A 20,969-nucleotide genomic window follows, 5' to 3' on the forward strand; every position below is an offset into this window, starting at 1 on the left:
TGTTGTAGAGTTTCCTCCCTGTGGCTCTCCACTTGTCGGTTGAGCTCCTCCCTTGTGATAATGCACTTGAACTCAATAACTTGGTCCGGCCTCGTTGCCAGTCCGATGACTTGCGCGGCCTGCCATCCTGTCGCGTTGCCGATTCTTGTTAGCTTGGTGTCGGCACCGTCACCGCTATGACACTCCGCTACAAGTTGGGCGAACGCGACGGGGCTGCAGCAGCGAGGGTTAGCAAGCGCGATCGGTCAGGCGGCGAGAGGCAAAGCACTCGGCGATGGTGCGGGAAAACCCTCAATGGGGAACTTACTAATCATCGTGATCGACATCGCCGATTTCGTCCTCTTGGATCATTCCCAAAAAACCTCCAAGACTAAGAAGAGTAAACCCAGTTGACCTGCGTCCCTGTTACATCGTTAGCTTGATGCGGGCGCCGCCATGACTATTTGACTGCGCTGCAGGTTTGGGTCCAAGAGGGCAGCACGTACGCGAAAGGTTGCTCAGATCGATGATGGGGTTAGGCGGCGGAGCTGCCACGGCGACGGTTAGCAACCGTGATCGGTCAGGCGGCGAGGGTGTTGCGCGAAACTCCCATGGAGATCTCTCCAACTGTGAGAATCGCCATGGTTTATTCGCGACAATGATTTCTCGTTCCTTATGAGCTTCGTAAACCAAAAAATAGGTTGAGTCGCTTAGATGGTCGTGGTTTGGCTGCGTTGCACTTCTGTTTGACGAGATCAAGAAGGTGGGGTGAGTAATGCATTGAGGCGACCAGTGATGGAATTTGTCTTCCTAATGGTTTTAAGATCTTGGTGAGTTCTCAGTATGAATCACACGAGTCCAGATAGGCAAAGAAGTTGCGATCTTGATCTTCCTCAATCCGAGTTATCAACCAGATCTGTTAGCTCCAAAGACAACACGCCTGTAATAGTCAGCGCCCCAGGCACCAGAGTAGCTCACCGTTAAGAACGCCCAGAGACTCACCACGAACATGAATCCAATCGCATCCCGAAAGAGCCAAGCCTTGGCTGCTCCCTGGGGAGCATCATGCTCCATCTCGATCTCGTTCATGCGTTCCTCAGGACGGACAAACTCTTCATTGGCAAGGATTGGCATGAAAGCGGTGATTTGGTCAAGGCTTGTGGCATGCTCCATGACCTGTCGAGCTTGCCAGCCCGAAATCGATTGTTAGCTTGGTGCTGCCACTGGAAATTGCGGTGCAGGCTCGAGTCTAGAAGACGAGACGACGTACGTGCCAAGCTCCGCAGGTGGACGTAATGCCGACGAGGCGGCGTGGTGAGAGACTGGCAAAACCTGGCCGATGTGTTCGAGCCGGAGCCGCTGCAGCTAGGGACTGAATGGGAAATGCATCGCTAGTCCAAGAGTTGGCCGGAATGTCGTGAAGGATCTGTTTGGGACAGTCGACGAGCAAACTTGACAGAGGTGGGCGGCGAGGGAGGGGAGGAGGAACTCCGCGATACTGCGGCAATCTCTTGTCGAAACAATTCCCCCGTTAGCTCAAATCATGAACGTTGATCGTGTTTCGCCCATGTTGAAGCGAACCGTTATGCGTGCTGAACAGAGTATAATGCTTGCAAAGAGAGAGAGAAAGAAGGAGGCAGTTTCTTCAGCGGCGTGCTGGAAGACTGGATTGGTTAGCCTGGCTCTTCGGGAGCAAACGCGACAGTTCTCAGGCGTAAGTGACCTGTGACTCACCCTCAAGAAGAGTGGTAAAGCATTTAAGTAAGTGGGCAAAACCAAAAATCGCTAGCCATAGCACCGAAAAGAAATGTCGAACGGCGCCCTTGTGGCGACTCAATGGCAAGCTGGACGGACCAGATATTGCTCAGGCCAAGTTCAACATATAGCTTTCTCTATAATCGGCTCTATGGTTCTCTGAAGACGAGATTGTGGGTGGGATGCGTCCAGGTACAGTACATCTGTCCCTGCAAGTTCTTCGTCCGTCTCGCACCAACAGTCTCAGGGATTCAGCCTCCAATCATACATCAATCAACACCTCTTCGCCTTAAAGTGCCCGTTTCGGCAAATTGAACCCCATCCTGGGCGAAAGAAAGCCATGGACCAGGAAATGACTGCGGCGACTGGAATCGTGACTGTCAAAGCCTCAAAATACTGGTCAAGACGGTTGAAGTCTGCCCAAAACGCAGCATCCTCAGCGACACGTGCTAAAACCAGATCAGTTAGCTCTAGCTTTCTGGAACCAAACCGCACCGACTGTACGTAAGGTGCAGACGACTGTGACTCACCATTCACGACGCCAACGAAGGCGACGTGAACCGCAAAAGCAATGCTGAATTAAACGATGACGCTGTGAGCGCAGAACGGCAGATCCCCCGCCTCCTCCCCAACTCCCCCAAACATATTTTAGATGCAACATCACACTTTTCTAAAACTGGGTCGTCAAGAAGCTTAAAAACTAGTCCACGCAATCCTAGGCCACACCACACATACACGGAGGGCAAGTGTAAATTCTATATATGACTAGACCTATAGAATATAAATCCGTTGTCTACTTTAAGTAAGGATGCAAGTACAGCGCATCAATATCCTGACAAGAAAACGATTTTACATCCAAATAAGTGGGAGGCGAAAGGGGGGTGTGATCTGGCGTTCTGCGCTCACTGCATCTTCGTTTAATTAGAGCAATCTCGGCAGGCAATTCCGCAGATTCAATGCGCATGTTCGACCACATGTGCATTGAAGTGACTGTACCGGAAGAGTTGAGAGTGTAAAGCATACATACATGTATGGTAGTAAGTACCTTACTGTCAGCGCATTACAGGAGTCAAACTACAGTACCTTAACGATACATGAAACAAATCCAAGCCAAACCGAGCAGCGGTAACCTTTACCAAAGCAGCCAGAGCCTGGTTTGCTTTAACTTGGTTTGACTGGGCTCACGCACATACATGATACATTCTGGTTGGGAGCCTGACAGCTTGAATTCTTCTGACTGGGAGCTGCCGTTCAAAGCACTTGAGCGGTTTCAGGGCTACCGGCTCGCGCTCAGTCAGCAACCCTTGGCTCCTCCACATGTGCACATTTTCATTTGCCTCGTTAGTAGTCGCTTCTTCCAAATTTCTGCTCGCAAACTACGCAGCGGCCCAATGCCAAATCAGCAGCGGCGCAGCCCATATCCCCATATCACCATTCGAGCAATTGCAGCACATGTATGGGCCGCTCAAAGCCACGGAGGCAAAAGCGGAATGGCCTCTATCGCCCCTGGGCAATACCCTTACCGCCCCCTCAGCCAACAAAAAGACGAACCCGAGATTCGTCTTCTCTCCATCACCTACCCACCCGCCGGTTCTTCCTCTTCCTCACCACAACAACTTAAACCCCCGATCAACGATGACCATACCTGCCTCCTCACCCTCACCCACCACCGCCTTCCCCTTACCCCTCCCAGCACCTACACAACAGAGCCACCGAACCCACCATCCTTTGCCGCCCTCTCCTACGTCTGGGGCCTCCCCACCCCCGGCCAAGACCCACCCCAGATCCAAATCGACGGCTACGCCGTCCCGGTGACCGCCAACCTGCATGGGGCGCTCTCTCGGCTCCAGCGCCAGCGCTTCGCGGGGCACCTGTGGATCGACGCGCTGTGCATCAACCAAGGCGACGCGACCGAGAAGAGCGCGCAGGTCGCGCTCATGGGGCGCATCTACGCGCTGGCGGAGCGCGTTGTCGTGTGGCTGGGGTCGACCCGGGAGGAGGAGCGGGCCGGCTGTGGCGCGCTGCGAGACGTGGGGGAGTTGGGGGCGCTGTTTCGTGAGCAGGTGCTCGGCGTGCCGCAGGGGTTGGCTGGGGCCTGGGAGGGTGGGAGGGTGGAGGGGTTTGTTAAGACTGTGGTTCAGTTTGCTGTTACGGCTAGTACTGAGAGTGCTGACGCTATTGCAACGGGCGGTGGGACTAGTGTGAGTAAGGGTGATGGTGACGGTGCTGAAAAGCAACCAGAGCAGCAGCGGGTGGGGTTTGACTTTGAGGCGATATGGCGGCTCTTACGGGAGCGACCGTGGTGGCGCCGTGTGTGGATCATCCAGGAGGTTGTTTTGGCGCGGCAGGCGGTGGTGCTCTGTGGTGAGAATCCCGAGTTGCCAGGGGCATCAGTCCCGTGGGAGGACGTGAGGGACTGCCTGCGGCTCTTCGAGTGGATGGTCCTTTATCCGAATACTGGGCCAGAACATACTCGGCTGTATGCGCTCCTGGGAGACATATACCCCAACGTGTCACACCTTGCTCTGGCGTCGGACGGGTATAGACGCAGTCTGGAGAAGTGGGTGGCCCAAGGGCACTCGGACGGGCCTGATACATCCTCAGCAACGCGAAGTCCATATACCGGCCTTCCGGTGCTCGACATAATGATGTGGACTTCATTCGGGACAAGCACTGGCGCGTCCATTCTCGCCACTGACCCTCGAGATCGGATATACGGTCTCCTGGGCATGGTGCGGGAAGAAGACCGTCGGAGGATACCCATCGATTACTCGCCCGACATGACACTTGGAAAGGTGCTCTTTGCGGTCGGCAAAGCGCTACTCGAGGACTATGGGCCGGATATGCTCAGCTTTTGCCATAGGACCTTGCTGTCTCCCGCAGGATTGCCTTCCTGGGCGCCCGACTGGACGGCGCCGCGTCTCATGCCCCTCATAGGAGGCGTTTTCTTCGGCAACGAGAAGGATGCACGAGGTCGAGGGGACGCTAGCAAGGGGGCCAGCTGGCGAGATTGGGCCACAAAATGTCAAATTAGGCATGCCGCGTACGAAAATCCGGTCGTCTCCCTGCAGGGGGTTGTTGTTGGGCAGGTCGGTAGCCTTGGACGAGAGTTCAAAACCGCGCCGGACTCGCCCAGTTACCTCGACAATTGCCGCGACTGGCTGGTAGAAGTCGAAGAGATGGCCAAAATGCGTAATGCTCGGGGGACTGCCGTGCTTGATGAGATCTGGCGAGTTCCCATGGCCGATTTTGGCCTTGGAGCGCGAGCTGACGTCGAGGGCGCTGCGAGGTTCAGGCATGGGTTTGATGTTTTAATGGGCAGGATACCGCCGCCTTGTTCAGAGGTAAAGAGCGGCGCGACGACAAGCTGGGTCTCTGCCGAGTCTTGGGATTATCGCCGTGTTTGGAAAATTTACGAACGACGGGCTTTTGTGGATGATGTTGGGCGCCCTGGGCTGGGGCCAAAGGACGCAGCCGTCGGTGATCAAATTGTGGTTTTTGCCGGGGCACATGTGCCTTTTATTGTCCGCCAGGAGCTGGCTTCTCAGCACAGATATCGTGTTCTGGGGCCGGCTTACGTCTACGAAATGATGGACGGCGAGGCGCTCACTGGCGGTGTATCATTCCGCGTGATGGACATCATTTAACATTCCGTGGTCGAGGGTAACGAAGGTCTTTTGGGTCTTCGTTTGGGTCAGTCGAGTGCATACAATGAGTGCCATACAGCTCGAGATTAGGGTTAAACACTGGTGGATGATTTGGCATGTGATTATTGGAGAGGGCGAGGAGAACTCGGGAGCCGGCGACTAGAGCACGGCTAAAGAACTCAGGGAACTCGCCGTTCCGTTGTGGCCGATACACCGCGATCATCGCGATGCCACTCACCGCATGGAACATGGCCTCAACTTTCTCAGTGGCCCTCCCGGGCAGCGCATAGCGCTTGGCCATAGCTGTTGAGACCGTCCTCAAACCGCTCACGCCGTGTGCCATGTCACCAAAAAAGAAAGTGAATGCTGTAGGAGGTCGCCAAATCGCTCAGGATAACTCGAACGACTCAAGTGATGTAGAAAAACTCGAACAGGACTTCATACAAAAGATACGTCTGACCCGGCTTATCGACGCACCAGACCACAGTTTCTGTCCTCACCACCAGTTCTCAAGAAGGCGCTGCGGCTGGTTGCGCGTTGCGCTGACATTCCCTTTGCTGTCCCACGGACTCCTCGTCTTATATGATCAGTTCTGCAAGGTATATCGTATCGGAAGGTGTGGTCATATCACCGATCTAGGTGGGGTGATAGTGAACTCGCCAGTCAGGTAAGTCACCGCGCAGAGGTAGAACATTCAATCGATGGAGTCCCCTCCCGGCCGCTCTCGACCAGGCAGGTGGCCAGGTCAGCTTGAATCCGGGCGTCAGGGTAGCAGTTCTGGGTGCGATGGACGCTCATTACCGCTTAACGCGGTCAAGATCTGAGTTTGTCAACGAGGTCTTAATGCCGTAGACTCGGAGGCCAATGGCTGCCGCAGACGTTCGTTAATAGAGTTCCCATTACAGGAGTACGGTGTACCTTGGGACCAAGCGGACTATCGGAGAAGGCGTCTTACAGTCTTCCTCAAGAGTACCAAACCAGTTGTTTCTCCTGCGCCCCAGGCCTGGATGCGCCACAGGTCGCATCCAGTCCTCTTGCATCGCGATCTCGCCGATGCAGTCCCCCAAATGGACCGAGCCGTCTATGGCGAGGAAGCGCATGAACTCCGTACCTAATGGATATCTTCTCATAGAACGCACTCCTTATTGCCCGCCAACTTCTCCGTGGCGACAACTCGCATAAACTCAGTCACTAGACTGAGATTAGTGCCGCGCTGAATTATTGAACTGGACTTCCGTGCCTGTTGCGTTGAGAACTGATTTCTACCGGGGGCTCGGGTCTCAAATCATTGTTGGCCTTGTACTCTGCAATAATTATTATTATTATTATTCCTACACCGCTGTGCCCTAGGGCGTGCCGGACCTTCAACAGCTTACTATACAGGAAAACCGCGCCCTCGTGGGCCGGGTGAAAAACCCGTATCGACAATCAAGGAAACGATCAGTGTGCGATCCTGCAAATACAAAGTGGGAAGGCCTCTTGGCCTTCGAAGGAAAGGGTATCAGACTGCGAACTCCAGCTCCAGCCTCCTGGCCAGACCGTACATCGGCAGTTTCCCCGAGTCCATCAGCCAGTCCAGGATCCTCCCCGTTAGCCGTGCAGCTTTGGGACTGATTCCCTGTAGGACAGAATAAATGTCCCTTCGCGTTCTGACCTCGGCTCTCTCCCATCTTTGAGTCAACGGTGGGGCCAAGCACCACATCACAAGGTGTTCGACAGTCTCTCGCCCCTCTCCGCACTCGCATATAGGCGTCAGAACCTCTGGGACTCTCCTTTCGAATAAGAAAGCCCGAAGGCCTATAGCCCCGGTTCGAATCTGAATCAACAGTGAACTCTTCGCTCTGCTGAGGCCGTCGTGTCTCCTTAGGGTTTTGTCTTGGAAATAGAGTCTCATGCTGGTGGTCAATGTCATCTGCGGGCCTCGTTGCTGTCCGGCCGTCTCGTTCCTTGAGCCACCTCTCTCTCCAGGCCTCCTCCATGACTCTGTCCGTGTCGGCAGTCTCTGCAATGATTTCTAAATTGCGAGAGAAAATAGTCAGATTTAGGCGACGCTTCTTCGGCGTTGAGAGTATTCGCAGCTCACCATTCTTGTAGTTTAAAGCGCTGAAGTAAAACAGCTGCTGAGCGGGATCATCACGATCCACAGCCACCTTGCAGCTGATCGAGACATCTTGCTTGATCTTCGCCCACGGGCAAAGATCTTCGGCCGCGTGGATTCTTTTCGCGGCATAATGTCTGAGGATGTCCAGACGCTTGCGTCCGCATCTCGCTCCATCGAGTTCCCATTCGATGTCTCACGTTATATCCAACTCCCCTGTCAGACATCTGGTCTTGATTTGGCCCGGCACGCACTGCTCGGTAGGTCAAGAGCAACGGTGCTTACCCCCTTGAAAGGTGAGGAAGATCATGCGACGACGGGAGCGCGCAGTGGACGGGTGGTCTCAGCTCAAATGATTTGAAAGTGACGTTCTTGTTCGTGTTATCCCTCCTAGGGGCATCCTATGATCGAAATCGGCTGTTAACATGAGGCGCGGGATTTGCAGAAGTACAGGTAACGTATACGGAAACGCTGCGAGGGGGACGGAATTGACAACTGTGAAATGTATAGATAACCGCTAACAAACTGTATCCCCGAAAACCTTAATGAATAGCTTGCCTGATTTAACTAGGGTATATAACGTAGTCGGTCTCCTTTCTAGCCAGTTCCCTACCCCCTGCACTTGAAGGTGGCGGGGTCAATGACAATTGGCGCAGGGCCGGTCTCGCGATCCAAGGCCTCCTCATCAATCATAGCTATGAAGTTGCGCATACACGGTTAGATGCCGACTCCTGGTTGTACTTCAAAGCTGGGAGCTGAAGGTGGCTTACCGTTGATTCGCACGAGACAGCAGTAATTAAGAGGTGATGACCCTCATGGAGGCACCCGCGTCCAGAGCCTCCTTAATTGACATAATGATGCTCTTCTGATGAGTTTTCCAGGAGAACATATCCTCGGCTACACAGATACGACTGTGGGCCATCTCTCGTAGAAACGTAAAGGGGCGGCAAAGGCCTCTAGTGTTGTCAAAGGCGTTCTCGATGTCTTCGACTAGAGCCAAGCCAGCCGTCGTGAGCAATTGTGTCTCGTATGCCATGCCAGGGTGATATGCTTACCATCGTAGCCGTTGAGCGTAATAATCCGATGAGGACGAAAATCGTCGACGAGCGGGTGGCGCGCTGCGCGGCGAAAGGGTTAGCTGTGTTCCCAGTTTCTGAGCGAGTTTGGTCACCAACAAGGCAGCACTTCCAAATCCATGGCTGAATCGATGTTGGCTGAATTCTTGTTGCGTGGGGTTGAAGCAGGAAAGGTGGACAGAAGATATCAGTGGGATGTGAGATTTTGCTTCAGAGGATGGCATCTTGACCTTGGTCTCAGTTCTAATGGAAGGAAATTGAAGAGAGAAATGGAAGTCGCCAAAGGTCGTGTGCGATTTATGGGCAGAGCTTGAACCAGACAGCGTAAATTGTGGGGCATCCGGCCGTGTTGCTATTGTTATGCTTTCATGAACAGGAGATCAGATTGAAGAGACCAGTGGGCTGGCACGCCAGTGACGGCCAGCTGTTGCCTTCATGAGATTGACCAACAGGCCGGTGCAATTGGCCTCGCCGTTGGTCATCAGGTCGAGCATGGTGAGAGTATCATCGAGTATAAGCTCGCCCAGGTTCTGTTTGGTGGCTCCCGTGGCCACGGCCGCGAGCAGCTAGGCGATGTTGGTCATGCTGAGGAGGTTTAGGTCATCGAAGTGTTGGAGCTACCTGGTCTCCGTGCTCTAGCGGAGAGCTTGCAAGGAAAAAGCGCGAATCCATTGCCGCCGGGCTTCAAATCAAGTGAGGGCAAAGCACATATATAGTTCACAACATGAACTTTGCACTCTCGTCACGAACATGGGCGAGCACACCTCCACCGGCGTTTTAAAGGTTAGCGCAGTACTTCCACCACCTGACCAAGAGTTGCAAGTGAGTATAGGCACTGTGCTTCAAATTTGATGGGGAAGATCCACAAAATTTAGTACTCAGTACATCCACCGTCAGCTGCAATCAGTTTCCGTAGCCGGTCTGGCATTGAGTGTGTCAGCCGTAGTAACAGGTCCTCCGGAATTGCATCCAATGCCTCCTGAATAGCCGTACGGAGAGCGGCAAGGCTAAGTCGCTGAAGATCTGGGTAGTGGTCCTCGACGTAGTTCTTCAGCCACTGCCAAAGGTTCTCTATCGGATTAAGGTCCGGGCTCCGAGCAGGCCACTCCAACAGCTCAAGGCCAAGTGCCGTAATGAGACACCTCGTTGAACGAGCTGCATGGGCAGCAGCATTGTCTTGTTGTAAGGCGAACTCGCAGCCGTGAGACTCCCAGCACTGCCATACAAATGGAAGCACAAAACGCTGATATTTCTCAGCGTTGATACCCCCGTATCCTTTCTCCTAGAAGAACCCGGGTCCCTTGTGCCGTCCGGCGAAGCAGCCCCAGAGCATCCAGCCATGTGGTTTTTGCCGAAGAAGTGCCCAAGTACGAGGGTCTTCAGTGTCGTGTACCGTGATCCACCTCTTCCAAATAGGGTTATTGGTAGACCAAGTCTCGTCGCTGAATATAACTTATTCCCAGTCCTCAGGATTAGGTCGTAGAGACAGTTGCTCGTATGCAAAGGCGAGTCGTGCGGGCCGGTGCTGATCAGTCAGTTCAATCCTACGGGGCCGTTTCCTTCTCGAGTAACCCATTGATCGTAGAGCCTTGAAGATTGCAGTCTCTCCAAGAGCTCAAACCCTGGGATATAGTACTTCAGATCGCCCTATGGGAGCTCGCGGAAGAGGTTGTTTGCTTCGAGATAGTGACGGAGGATCTCTCTTTGCGGAGTACGGATCAATGGAAGTCTTCCGACATGCCCGGTCTTCCGTGGAGTGAGTGGGCCATTACAAGCTCGTTGAACCTGCCGTCCAGTCACTCCTAAGGCCTGGGAAATGGCTTGGTAGGACCATTTTGTATAGTTACGCAAGGCTCGCGCCTCTATCTTCTGATCTCGTGTGAGTTCCTGGGCGCAGCCCTTGGCCGATGTTGTAGATCGGCTCGCTTGTTCCGTAAATTGATGTCGCCGGATTCGCTGACACCGCAAGTGGTAAAAACTATCCCCCGGCAGGCGAGTTGTGGATGCTTGTACAGTTGAGTAGACCGCGGATATTCATCTGGGAGTACGGATCTGTAGATATAAGGAGAGATATAGGATCTTTTGTAACAGGAGAAAGAGGAGGAGGAAATAACCAGCAGATGTTTGTTGTAAGTACTTTGCAATAGAAAATGCTAGGAAAGTGATCTTGGAGACTGGTACAGATCTCTATAGAGTCAAATATCGTGATGGTTGCTCTTTTTGGAACTGAGTGGGACAAGTATCGCGCTAATTTATAAAACCCCGGTGGAGGTGTAGAGAGAAATGTGTTGGAGCGTTTCGAACACCAGAACCAGAGGCCTACAGTTCAGCTTCAAATCCCAATGCCCAGTAGGTCGGCAAGCCAAACAGATGTTCCCCTCCTGCCATTCAACTAGCTTTAATACACGGCTTCATGATTGACAGAACAGTCATAGCGCTCTCGAAAGTCAAAGGACTGGCAAGCTTTTGCCTTCCTGACGACGTGGTCGTCCGACTGATTTGGCAACTAGGAGACACTGAGTCAAACCCTTGGAGCCTGGCTGGGAGCGACATATTACATGCGGTAGGAGATAGAGTTCTTCTCGCCGCTTGCCCATAGATGCCAAATCAGGTCAGAATTGAGCATGGAAATACTTCCCTGGCAGCAACCGGGTGACAAACCGCAGGAGTGATGGCACATTCTCACCCCCCAAACTTCGATCATGGCCTCACTCATGGTACCGTGACCCGAGTCATTCCCCGGAGTCATGGAGCAAACAACAGAGATGCAAATGACAACTGTCACGCAACAACGCATGTCCGTTTCCAGCAAATCCATCCGATCCGATTCGAGTCACCCGAACAAATCAGGCTGTCCCTCGCTACAAGACGCTCAAAGACAGACACTCCCTCCATGATTCACGGCCACAAACCACGGCTGCGGTCCACCATCCCCTACCTCCCCCCCTTTCACCAACTTCCTCCCAAACCTCACACCTTGCCGTTGACAAGCCCACTCCAGCGCGCCCAAAGTCCTCAGCACCTCCGCCGGGTCCGTGACAAACGTGCCCCAATGCATTGCCACCGCCACAGCCGGCTCTCCATCTGCGTCACCACCCAACTCAGCCATAGCCTTCAACACCCTGACAGCATCCCAGGGCGGCATGTGATTCGCCGCCGTCACACCTGCGCTGTGTCGTGGAAACGGATTGATCCAATCCGGCAGCGGGACAAAGCTTCTCAGGTAGGCAAACGTTGCGCCAACTGAGACGGGGAGGAGAAGCAAATTTGGCGGGGCGATGCGGTCTCTTATTTCGGCGAAGGCTGGGCAGGCAGGGAACTTTTTGTCGTCTTCGTTGTCGCCAGCGGGGGAGGGCTTATTCGGAGAGGGCGGCCAGGCCGGGGACGGGTGGAACTGGTAACCCGTGTCTCCTGCGAAGAAGACGCGGAAGGGAGGTTTGTTGGGCCGGGAGCCATGAGCGGGGTGGAGGAGTTCAATATACCAGCTCGACCAGAGGGCGGAGTCGGCGTCGCCGGCGGTGCGGAAGCTGTTGTGCTGGGCCGGGGTGCAGTGGAGTTTGAGGGTGCTTGTGGCAGGGGTTGGGGATGGGACGGTGAGTTCGACCGAGTCCCACCAATCCATCTCGATGATGCGGTCGGCGGGGATTTTCCAGTCGACGAACCAGTGCTTGTTTCCTAGGGGCACAAAGAATCGGACACAGAAATCGTTGCGCCGCCAGATGGACATGATGGAGTCTTGATCCATGTGATCGTAATGATTGTGGCTGATGCAGACGATGTCGATTGGGGGAAGGTCTTCGACCTTGCAGGGCGGTGGGTACGAGCGAATCGGTCCTGCGAACTTGCTGGGGGAGCAGCGGGCCGAGAACATGGGGTCGAAAAGGCACCGCACTGGCCTGTCAGGCCCTTTGATCCGGGAGTCCATCGAGGGAAGCTGAACCAGAACACCGGCGTGGCCCAGCCAAGTTACTTTGGCTTTGGTGTCATCGGGGAAGGAAAACTCCGGGTCCTCAACGCGGAGGAGCCGGGCTGATTTTGCTCCAAGGGAATTTGGCCAGTCGTTTATGTCGCCGAACCGAGGTAGCTTGCTCTGCTCCGGCTTCCGCATTGCGGTATCGTTGGCGAGGTGGGATGCGGCAAGTTCCTGACAGCCATCGTTGTCGTCGCCCCACTGGAAGCTGTCCCAAATCTCTGCGGTGGTCGGTTTGTGCCACGATGGCCAGGGATTGCGGAATCCTGCAATTCTACTCTTGCTCAACGAAGGACGAGTTCGTTGAGGGGAGGGAGTCCAAGATGGGACGTACGAAGTCCAGCCTGAGGCAGACCGGTTGGCGGGTGTTGAGACAACATGGTGCTCCGCAGGGGAGGCCGTGGGCGTGGGCCGCGTTATCGTGTTGATACGAAGCATGGTGATGGAGGATGGGATCGGAGGGACGATGAGAAATGGTCCAGAACAAAATTGCCCAGAATGAGACGGATGTGGTTAAGCAAGGATGACGTCAGCCAGTCAGTGGCTAAAATAATGTACTAAGTCTAGGCACTCAGAACGATCACTGTAGTCATTTTCCGGATGTCGATGCCACCTGAGAGCGCCGAAGAAACCCTTGATTATGTACCCAGCCAAGTTATCTTTCGATCGTTGTTTGATATTCTTTTGAGGGCCGTCCGATACGAGGTCAGCTACTGGGGAGAAAAGGATGCGGAACACGAGCGAGGTCAAAATAAGCGTACAGTTAGGCTCCGAGGAGCCCCACGGCAAGTCCCGGGTCCCGCAAATGGCCAGGACAGGGGTTGGTCCCATGCTCCCCGGCAGGTAAGAGGGCACAACACTTCAGGTTGGGCATTCATCTCAGAGATGGCACTGGAGTTGGGACAACCTCGAAAACTGTGAGGGAGCTTCAATTCTCTGTACTGAGGTAGCGAAGGCCTTACCATCCAGGCTCGTTTGCAACTACAAAACTCCTACGGACGATACCGCCAAGAGGGTCTTGTCACGTCACGTCTGATCACCACAGGGTCCATGCGCGTTACCCAGGTTGAGCCTGGATGCCCACCTGAGTTCTCGGCTAGCACCTCCGACCATGGGTTTCCAACTCCCTTATCCGGATGGTCACAACTGAGTGCCATTGCCAAGAATCGACGGTTCTCAAGCCCCTACGGCCGCAGTGCATCACTGAAGCCTACCTGAACAAAGGGACGGCCCGGACGATACTGCCAATATCAGCGTCGCATTGCAGCCCAAACTTTAACTCCAGGAGGTCCAAAATGCCGTGGAATGGTTGATACGGCCAAGACAGATGAGGGAAGGCGCCGTAGTCAGTTTTCGACGGCCAATGACTCAAAGGGAGAAAGAGCAACCGGGATGGGACACAGAGGAGTTCCGAACCGACACTGCAGGTATAAGAAAACCGGGAGTGCTCGACCGCAATTTCGCAGATAGAAAACCCCCTGCTCTCTCTCCATTACCATACTTCTGCGTCACGCCCGTTGCAGAACAACACTCCAAGTACTTCAGCGTTACCATCAACTCTCTTGTTTCCCGGCGTCATCCAGATCATCAGCCAGTAACACCAAACCCAAACCCAAACGAACATTCAAAGTCAATATGAGCGACAACTCCAACCCCGCCCCTCCCTCCGCTCCCGCCCCGCCGCCGACCTACACAAACCCTATTTCCAACCTCCGGCAACCAAACCGCGTCATCACGGGCCACAACTCCTCAGGACAATCCGTGATTCACTCCTCCACCCCCTTCACCTGGTCCCCCTACGCCGACAGCAACCTCGCCTTCTCAGTGCCCTACACCACCTCATCCTTCCCGGCAGACCTCAACGCTGACGCCGACATCGTCCACCACGAGCGCGTCATTTCCTCGGGCACTCTGGGCCTCGTCAACCCGCGCGGCACCGTCCTCCGGTGCGTCGACTTTGCGCCCGGCTACGCGTGCGCCATGCACCGGACGCAGAGCCTGGATTATGGCATCGTTCTTGAGGGCGAGGTAGACATGGTGCTGGATAGTGGGGAGAGGGTCAGCTTGAAGCGCGGGGACGTGGCGGTGCAGAGGGGCACTCAGCATCAGTGGATTAATCGGAGCCAGATGGAGTGGGCTCGGATGATATTTGTGCTGCAGGATTGTAAGAAGTTGGTGATCTGTGGACAAGAGTTGGGTGAGGATTTGGGAGAGAGTAGTGGGTCTGACTTACCGGCTAGTGGTAATTAGCATGCGAAGGGATGGGAGCTGAAGAGGGCGGGAGATGGTGATGGTAGGATTGGGCTGGTTGAGAGGCTGGTGTTGAGGTTCCATCTGGAAGCAGGGGAATATCGTTATATCGCACTCTTGCGTGCAATGGCGGGTGAGCGAGTGGGCACCCGCCGCTTTGCCTCACCCAGGGGTGAAAGCAAGAAGCCGAAAGCTTGTTCTAAACAATCAAATGCACGTATTTTTTATGAGCGTATTGCAGCTGTTTGAGTGTTGCGATGCGCCTTGGGCTTTCCAATCCCGACCTCGCAGCACCCCGCAACCACTGTACGTCGTCTCAAGAAGACCCCAGGAAAACGGATTCAGCAAGCAGAACCCCACACGCCATCGCAACATTTAACACTTGACTGAGAGCGGCAAATATGACTATCAGCTTTTCCAAGGCGGAGGAGGAAGTGTTGCGCCATTGCTGAGAGATCAATGTGTTCCAGACCCAACCTCGACTTACCCGAAACTAGCCACGATTCACCTCTTTTGGTACGGAACACCTCCATACTGAAAACATCTTGCATTTCGTATCTCACCATTCACGAAAGAAGCCTTTGATGTATGAGGACTCCCAGCTAAGTCTCATTCTGAATAGCGACAGGTACAATAACAAACCCACCCGACCCAATGATTACTCGAATCTCACGCTAAAAGCCCCCTCGCAGGTCTGCCGCACTACGGTCGCCTTCTGACCTCAACGATCAAAGACATTATTCCGCGGTATTAGTCGATGAAAGGCTACCATGTAAGCCGCCGCTTCGACTGGGACACTCACGGACTCCCCATCGAATACGAAATCGACAAGAGATTGGGTGTTCTGCACGGAATGCGGTCAAGAGCATGGGAATTACAAAGCACAATGCTGAATGTCGATTCATTGTGATGACTTACTCGGCTGAATGGAAGCACAAAATCGAACGTCTGGACAGGCGGATCGACTTCGACAACGAATGCAAGGTAGGCAGTGGATACCTTGAACCGGACTAGTTTATGTGCTAACTCTTATTTAAGAATTACAGTCAATGGACCTCAGGTTCATGGAGTCTTGCTGGTGGGTGTTTAAGCAGCTACAACACAGACAGCCCCATGGCTCAGCGGGCTCTTGGTGACACGGTGGGTTTGGTAGACGTGACGACGCACCCGGAGCTGGTGGAGGAACGGCTGGTGCGGGATCTAATCAAGTCGGTTTCAGTGGTTGCGCAAGAAGGCGGGGCTGGTGCCGACGGACGAGGTGTGCATGCGGCAGCGTGTTGTCTCGGATCCTGATGGGGTTGGACTTGGGAATGTGGTGACGGCGCGGCAAGATATGTTTGTCGCTGCGCTGAGGGGGAGGGTTGAGGAGGCACGGGAGGATTGGGAGGTCATTGAGGAGAAGGAGAGGCGGTTGGGAATGTGGTTGTCGTGTTGCAACTTGCGAGGGTTTGAAGGCGCTCGTCCCGGGAGAGCAGTGGCCACAGCAGAATATACATAGTTAGAACGTATTATTTTGGGAATATTCTTTGCTCGGGATTGCCGCATCAACAAGAGATTAAAGTACCCGACCTTTTATATTAGCAACATGTCCGTCGAGCTGGCAACTTCTAAGAATGATGTCTGCTCGACCGCCTAAGACAGAATGAGAAAGTGAAAAGAATTGTGCGCTTGAAGTTCGGAGGAATCGAACTCACACCCAGGCAGGACGATGGCGTCAGGTAGCACCTACAGTAGCGTTTGACGGTTCAGCATAACCGTCCCAGTCACTGGTTGGATGTGCCGCTAATGGCAGCTACACCATGCACACCCAAGTGCCTCAACATCCCATGAACTGAGCGAGAGTTGAGGGCTTAGCCGAATCTCTCGCAGTCCCTCCAAATCATTTCAGAGACGGCTTTCCCGGGGACTGTGGACCCCAAATATCTAACGTTGAAGACTGCGAACATGCGGAGCTGTATGGATCCTGCCTTCGTTAACTCATTTCATCGAGTCCTCGCCACTGCAAGCGGTTACTCCCCGCGCTCCGTCACCCTCATCCACAAGTCAGAGTGGAAAAACATGTTGGTGTTGAACTCGCGCCACGGTCCTTTCGGGTACATGATCTCAAAGTCGAACCTGCGCAGCAACTACTCGACGCCCGCCTGTCAGCGTTCTCCTTCCGGCATCAAGACGCCAACACGATCTGAAGCGAGACATACCTCGACGTAGATCTTGTTCAACTCGAGAAACGCAACCGACTTGCCCGAGCATCCCCACCGACCATACCCAAACACGAGCTCCGTCGTCTGCACCATGAGTTGCTTCTGCTCCGGAGAGATGCCCAGCCAGCGCTCGGGACGGAAGATGTCGGCGTCGTCGCCAAAGATATCTTTTCGGCGCATCAACGCCTTGGTGTTGTGTCCGACTCGGGTGCCGCCGGGGACGATGCGGCCATCGATGGTATCGCCTTCGGGAGGGACCTGTTTCATGAGCAGGCCGGAGAAGGGGATCTGCATGCGCAAGCCTTCGTAGATGACAGCCTGTTTTCACAAGTCAGTGTTAAAACCACTCAGAAATGTTTCCTCCTGAATGGGAGGGGCTTGGTACGTACTTGGAGGTACTGGAGTCCCTTGCCTTCCTCAGCCGTGATGGGCTTGGAGATGCGACCTTCCGCAATCGCTGCGTCGATTTCCTTCTGCAGTTTGATGTAGGCATGCATGGTTCCAGTGAGGTGGAGCATCGTGCCGCGGATTGCCGTGGCGGTTGTGTCAGAGCCAGCAACTAGCTGGAAGGGCACCTCGATTTCACACTGGCGCTGCGTGACGCCGTGGCGGACAAAGGCGCCGAGCATGTCCTGCTGGTCTTTGGCGTCGGGTCCAAAGCGCTTGGTGACTACTTTCTCTGCGATTCTACGAAGGTCAGTGGGCTGATGTGTCAAAGGTACCGGTTAGGAAGAAGGACAATCTCACCCCAACATCCTCCCCAGTCCCTTCTCATCCGTCTTTTTCGGGCCGACCAGCTTCAAGACCCACGGCCTCGTGAAAAGCCACCCGAGAAACGGCAACTCCGCCAGCACCACCAGGAACGGAATTCCCTCCTCCGCCCCCTGAATAGCATGAAACACATCCTCATCCCGTTCCAGGTACCCAAACTCCTTACCATACGCAACCTTGGTGATGACATCCATCGTAAAATACTGCGCCGCCGTCGCCAGATCAAAACCCCTCGTCCCCCGCTCATCAGACAGATACCTCCCCCTTATCAAACCCACCAACTTTTCAATCATGCCATCCACGTCCCTTTCCAACCCTTGATTCTCCCGCCCGCCATACCCAAACGCAAGCTTCGCCTTGAGCCTATCGTGCGCCGCGGTATCCGTCAGACTGAACAGCCCCTCGTCGTACGGGTTCATGCGCAGGGACGTGTACCAGCTACTGCGGCGATAGGTGCTCCTCGCGGCGCTCATGCGGCGGATGAGCGACGGGTCGTCGGTGATCAGGTCGTTGGGGCCGATGCGCACGACGTGGCTGCCGTAGGTGTCGTGCAGGTGCTCGTACGACGCGGCTTGGACCCCCGAGCGGCAGATGCGGAGCATCCAGAAGTAGGAGAAGGAGGCAAGGAGGGGGCCGGGGAAGTGGCGGAGGCGGCACCATGCCGCGAGGTAGCTGGCGGCGATGAAGGAGAGGGGGATGAATGGGAGGAGGTAGGAACTGTGGAGGTAGGATAGGAGAAAGGAGAGCATGTTGAGGCTTGGGTTCGTCGGGTCGTCTGTGCTGATGAGTGCAAGAAGGGGTACTGCCGGAGCAAGAATGAGGTGATGGGACAATCGGCGGGGCTACAGGGTTGATCTTATAACTACATCCTTGTATGGCAGCCCCTTACGGCATCCTTAGTATTGCTTTCGCTTGTAGGTGGCGCTTCCGTAGGCGGGCTTTGTCAGCATTTGCATCTTCGAGTCCTCTTCCGGAATGCGAGACTGGAACGAGCGAGTTGCAATCGCCGGGGTAAAGCGGATGGATGCGGTGCAACCCTACAGTGTTGGACATGGCAATGCGAGATTAGAACTGAGATGCGAGACTTCGAATTCCGAGGTCGACGAACGCCAATGATGCTATCTGTTGTTGGAAGCATGCTTGGTCTGTTTACACAATATTAGCGTGGCATATGGCAGGCGCGAGACAAGAATGGAAACTTAAGATCAGGAAAAGAAATAAAGAAAAAGTCTTGAAAAAGGAAAAAGGACGAAAAAAAGGAGGAAAGAACGAAGGTAAGAAAAAACAATAAAAATCACAAAAACATAACGTTATAAGTTACGTTAACTACCTAAGTTAACGTTAATCTTATTCCACGTGGGTTTGCCGCATCCAGCGGTGTCCGAGTAAACTCCCCGCCTACTGCGGGGAGTTTCCCGGGCCTGGAACGAGCATTTGCATCCCAGAAACCTGCCGAGTGCCCACCGTTTCCCCTCTGGATACCTGCGAAAAAATTGCCAACACAGTGGGCGGCACCACGCAGCACCTCATCTCATGGAAACCAAACATCAACCCGGAGTGCTCAAACCTGTACAACGTGGTCGATTATGTGATTTGTGTCGGCTCGCTTGGTTCCGTTGCGACTACAACAGCGCCAACAACATATACACCCTAACGGACAACAATGTAAGGCCTTTGTCTCAAGTAGCTTTGACTCACTTCCAACACCAGTACTAATCCATGGCCATGATAGGTTTACGGATCCGTGCTTGAACGCGGGAGCTGAAACGATATCCAGCTGCTACGTCCCAACTCTTCCATCTGATACGACAGTAGCCTGGCCAACAGTGACATAGAGCGGCATCTCCAACGAAACCGACGCAAGCACAACCGTGTCCTCCTCGCCAAGCGCCGTACCGACAGTGCCTCTAGCAGCGGGCACATGGACCAACTGCACCCACTACGCCACATACATGGACGTGCCAGCCGACGCTTCGTACCTCGAGTTCTCCATCCCAAAGTACTGTCTGATCAGGACCTCCCTCTGGAATATCGAGCTGGAGCAACCCCTCCTCTAGAACCCATCGCTTCTCGAGATGTTTAACGAGACCATGCTCGATTCCTGCATGCTCAAAGAAGGGTTCCGGTACTGCGTTGGCGGCGGCGGCTGCGGGAGTATCCCCTCAGGATCAAGCACAACGTTGCCGCCAAGTTCGTCATCAGCGGTACCCTCTTCCAGCGTTTCCAGCATTTCATCGTCGTCGACAAGTCTTGCGCCTGTTCCCACACCCAACAGTAACTGCGTCCTCGGTACTGGCCCAGGTGGCTACCAGGGTCTCTGTGATTTCAGCTGTCACTTTGGTTGGTGTCCATCGCCGTGCACTTGCACAACGACCGGAACACCCGCTCCGCCTTCAGCCCTCTTGACATTGGGTCAACATGGTTACGCCGCACCAGGCGAAGCAGCAGACTTTGGTCCCCTCTGTGACTTTGCCTGCTCCCGAGTCGGGAACTATTATCCAGGTCCGCCGTGCACCACCATCCCCCCTGTTACTGTTTACGTCGAGGGAACAGGTACCGGCAACTACGAGGGTTTATGTTCATATACATGCGGCTTCGGTTATTGTCCTCCTGGCCCTTACACCTGCCTTGCGTACGGCACGCAGGTTCTGCCGCCTCCCGCCACACATCCGGCGGGTGTCCCGGCGACGGGATTGGATGAGAGTTATTCGGGGCTGTGCAGCTTTACGTATGCGCGGAATTACTGTCCCCCTGGAATCTTATATGTGGCCGTAGAGACATTTGTCTTCATATAGTAGGCCTCAAAGCATTTTTGTTTGGGGGTGTTTCGAGTTGGGATGGTGTTGTTGTTGTTGTTGTTGTTGTTGTTGTTGTTGTTGTTGTTGTTGTTGTTGTTATCGATTGGTTGATTGCTAGAGCTACTTGGGGGTTCTATAGGTAGTTTACCTAGCTTTTTCTTCAGATATCTCGTATTGGCTTGATTTCGCGCCGTTGGAGTTGTCGAACTTCCGGAAGATCAACTAGCAGATGGCGGAAATATCCCCGTGCCGAGAGAGTTGAAAATATGTACATGCCAATTTTAGTGAACGTTGCGCGCTTTTTCCAGCTCAAGTTGGCGCTTTCTTTATCCCTTGTGTTACTAGGGCGACACAAAAGGGGTTACCAGAACAGTAAGAAAGGTCCCTCCTGTTCCTAGGGGCATAGTACAGTATCACAGTGATC

At 54.1% G+C, this 20,969-nt stretch overlaps 7 protein-coding genes across 7 annotated transcripts; 4 read left to right on the top strand and 3 right to left on the bottom strand.

The window, feature by feature from the left end:
* Positions 1-3,224: 3,224 nt before the first annotated feature.
* Positions 3,225-5,381, top strand: N657DRAFT_583503 (HET-domain-containing protein; the record flags this gene model as incomplete). The annotated part of the gene is made up of 3 exons (XM_062789684.1): positions 3,225-3,900; positions 3,976-4,294; positions 4,349-5,381. The coding sequence occupies 3 exons, from the start codon at positions 3,225-3,227 to the stop codon at positions 5,379-5,381; spliced, it is 2,028 nt and encodes a 675-aa protein (XP_062642288.1).
* Positions 5,382-6,178: 797 nt separating this feature from the next.
* N657DRAFT_637996 (uncharacterized protein) lies at positions 6,179-8,676 on the bottom strand (the record flags this gene model as incomplete). Its single annotated transcript, XM_062791554.1, has 7 exons — positions 6,179-6,249; positions 6,337-6,492; positions 7,465-7,616; positions 8,093-8,174; positions 8,305-8,469; positions 8,535-8,597; positions 8,655-8,676. The coding sequence occupies 7 exons, from the start codon at positions 8,674-8,676 to the stop codon at positions 6,179-6,181; spliced, it is 711 nt and encodes a 236-aa protein (XP_062642289.1).
* A 2,251-nt stretch (positions 8,677-10,927) lies between these two features.
* N657DRAFT_606129 (Metallo-hydrolase/oxidoreductase) lies at positions 10,928-13,217 on the bottom strand. Its single transcript, XM_062790208.1, has one exon. The coding sequence runs from the start codon at positions 12,961-12,963 to the stop codon at positions 11,428-11,430; it is 1,536 nt and encodes a 511-aa protein (XP_062642290.1). The 5' UTR covers positions 12,964-13,217; the 3' UTR covers positions 10,928-11,427.
* A 943-nt stretch (positions 13,218-14,160) lies between these two features.
* Positions 14,161-14,827, top strand: N657DRAFT_628394 (uncharacterized protein; the record flags this gene model as incomplete). The annotated part of the gene is made up of 1 exon (XM_062790844.1): positions 14,161-14,827. One exon carries the CDS (start codon positions 14,161-14,163, stop codon positions 14,773-14,775), a length of 615 nt encoding a protein of 204 aa, XP_062642291.1. The 3' UTR covers positions 14,776-14,827.
* Positions 14,828-15,475: 648 nt separating this feature from the next.
* N657DRAFT_675518 (uncharacterized protein) lies at positions 15,476-16,254 on the top strand. The gene is made up of 2 exons (XM_062795826.1): positions 15,476-15,759; positions 15,814-16,254. Exons 1-2 carry the CDS (start codon positions 15,643-15,645, stop codon positions 16,066-16,068), a joined length of 372 nt encoding a protein of 123 aa, XP_062642292.1. The 5' UTR covers positions 15,476-15,642; the 3' UTR covers positions 16,069-16,254.
* A 139-nt stretch (positions 16,255-16,393) lies between these two features.
* N657DRAFT_694397 (cytochrome P450) lies at positions 16,394-18,639 on the bottom strand. Its single transcript, XM_062797281.1, has 4 exons — positions 17,724-18,639; positions 17,366-17,663; positions 16,974-17,294; positions 16,394-16,901 (listed from the first exon to the last, which is right to left on the bottom strand). Exons 1-4 carry the CDS (start codon positions 18,494-18,496, stop codon positions 16,785-16,787), a joined length of 1,509 nt encoding a protein of 502 aa, XP_062642293.1. The 5' UTR covers positions 18,497-18,639; the 3' UTR covers positions 16,394-16,784.
* A 977-nt stretch (positions 18,640-19,616) lies between these two features.
* N657DRAFT_651225 (carbohydrate-binding module family 24 protein) lies at positions 19,617-20,512 on the top strand (the record flags this gene model as incomplete). Its single annotated transcript, XM_062794117.1, has 2 exons — positions 19,617-19,705; positions 19,805-20,512. Coding segments are annotated over exons 1-2 (714 nt in total), but the record flags the coding sequence as incomplete, so codon positions are not given.
* Between the last annotated feature and the right edge of the window lie 457 nt (positions 20,513-20,969).

The sequence above is a fragment of the Parathielavia appendiculata genome, assembly GCF_033297405.1.
Source record: "Parathielavia appendiculata strain CBS 731.68 unplaced genomic scaffold N657scaffold_44, whole genome shotgun sequence".
Taxonomy (NCBI): Eukaryota; Fungi; Ascomycota; class Sordariomycetes; order Sordariales; family Chaetomiaceae; genus Parathielavia; species Parathielavia appendiculata.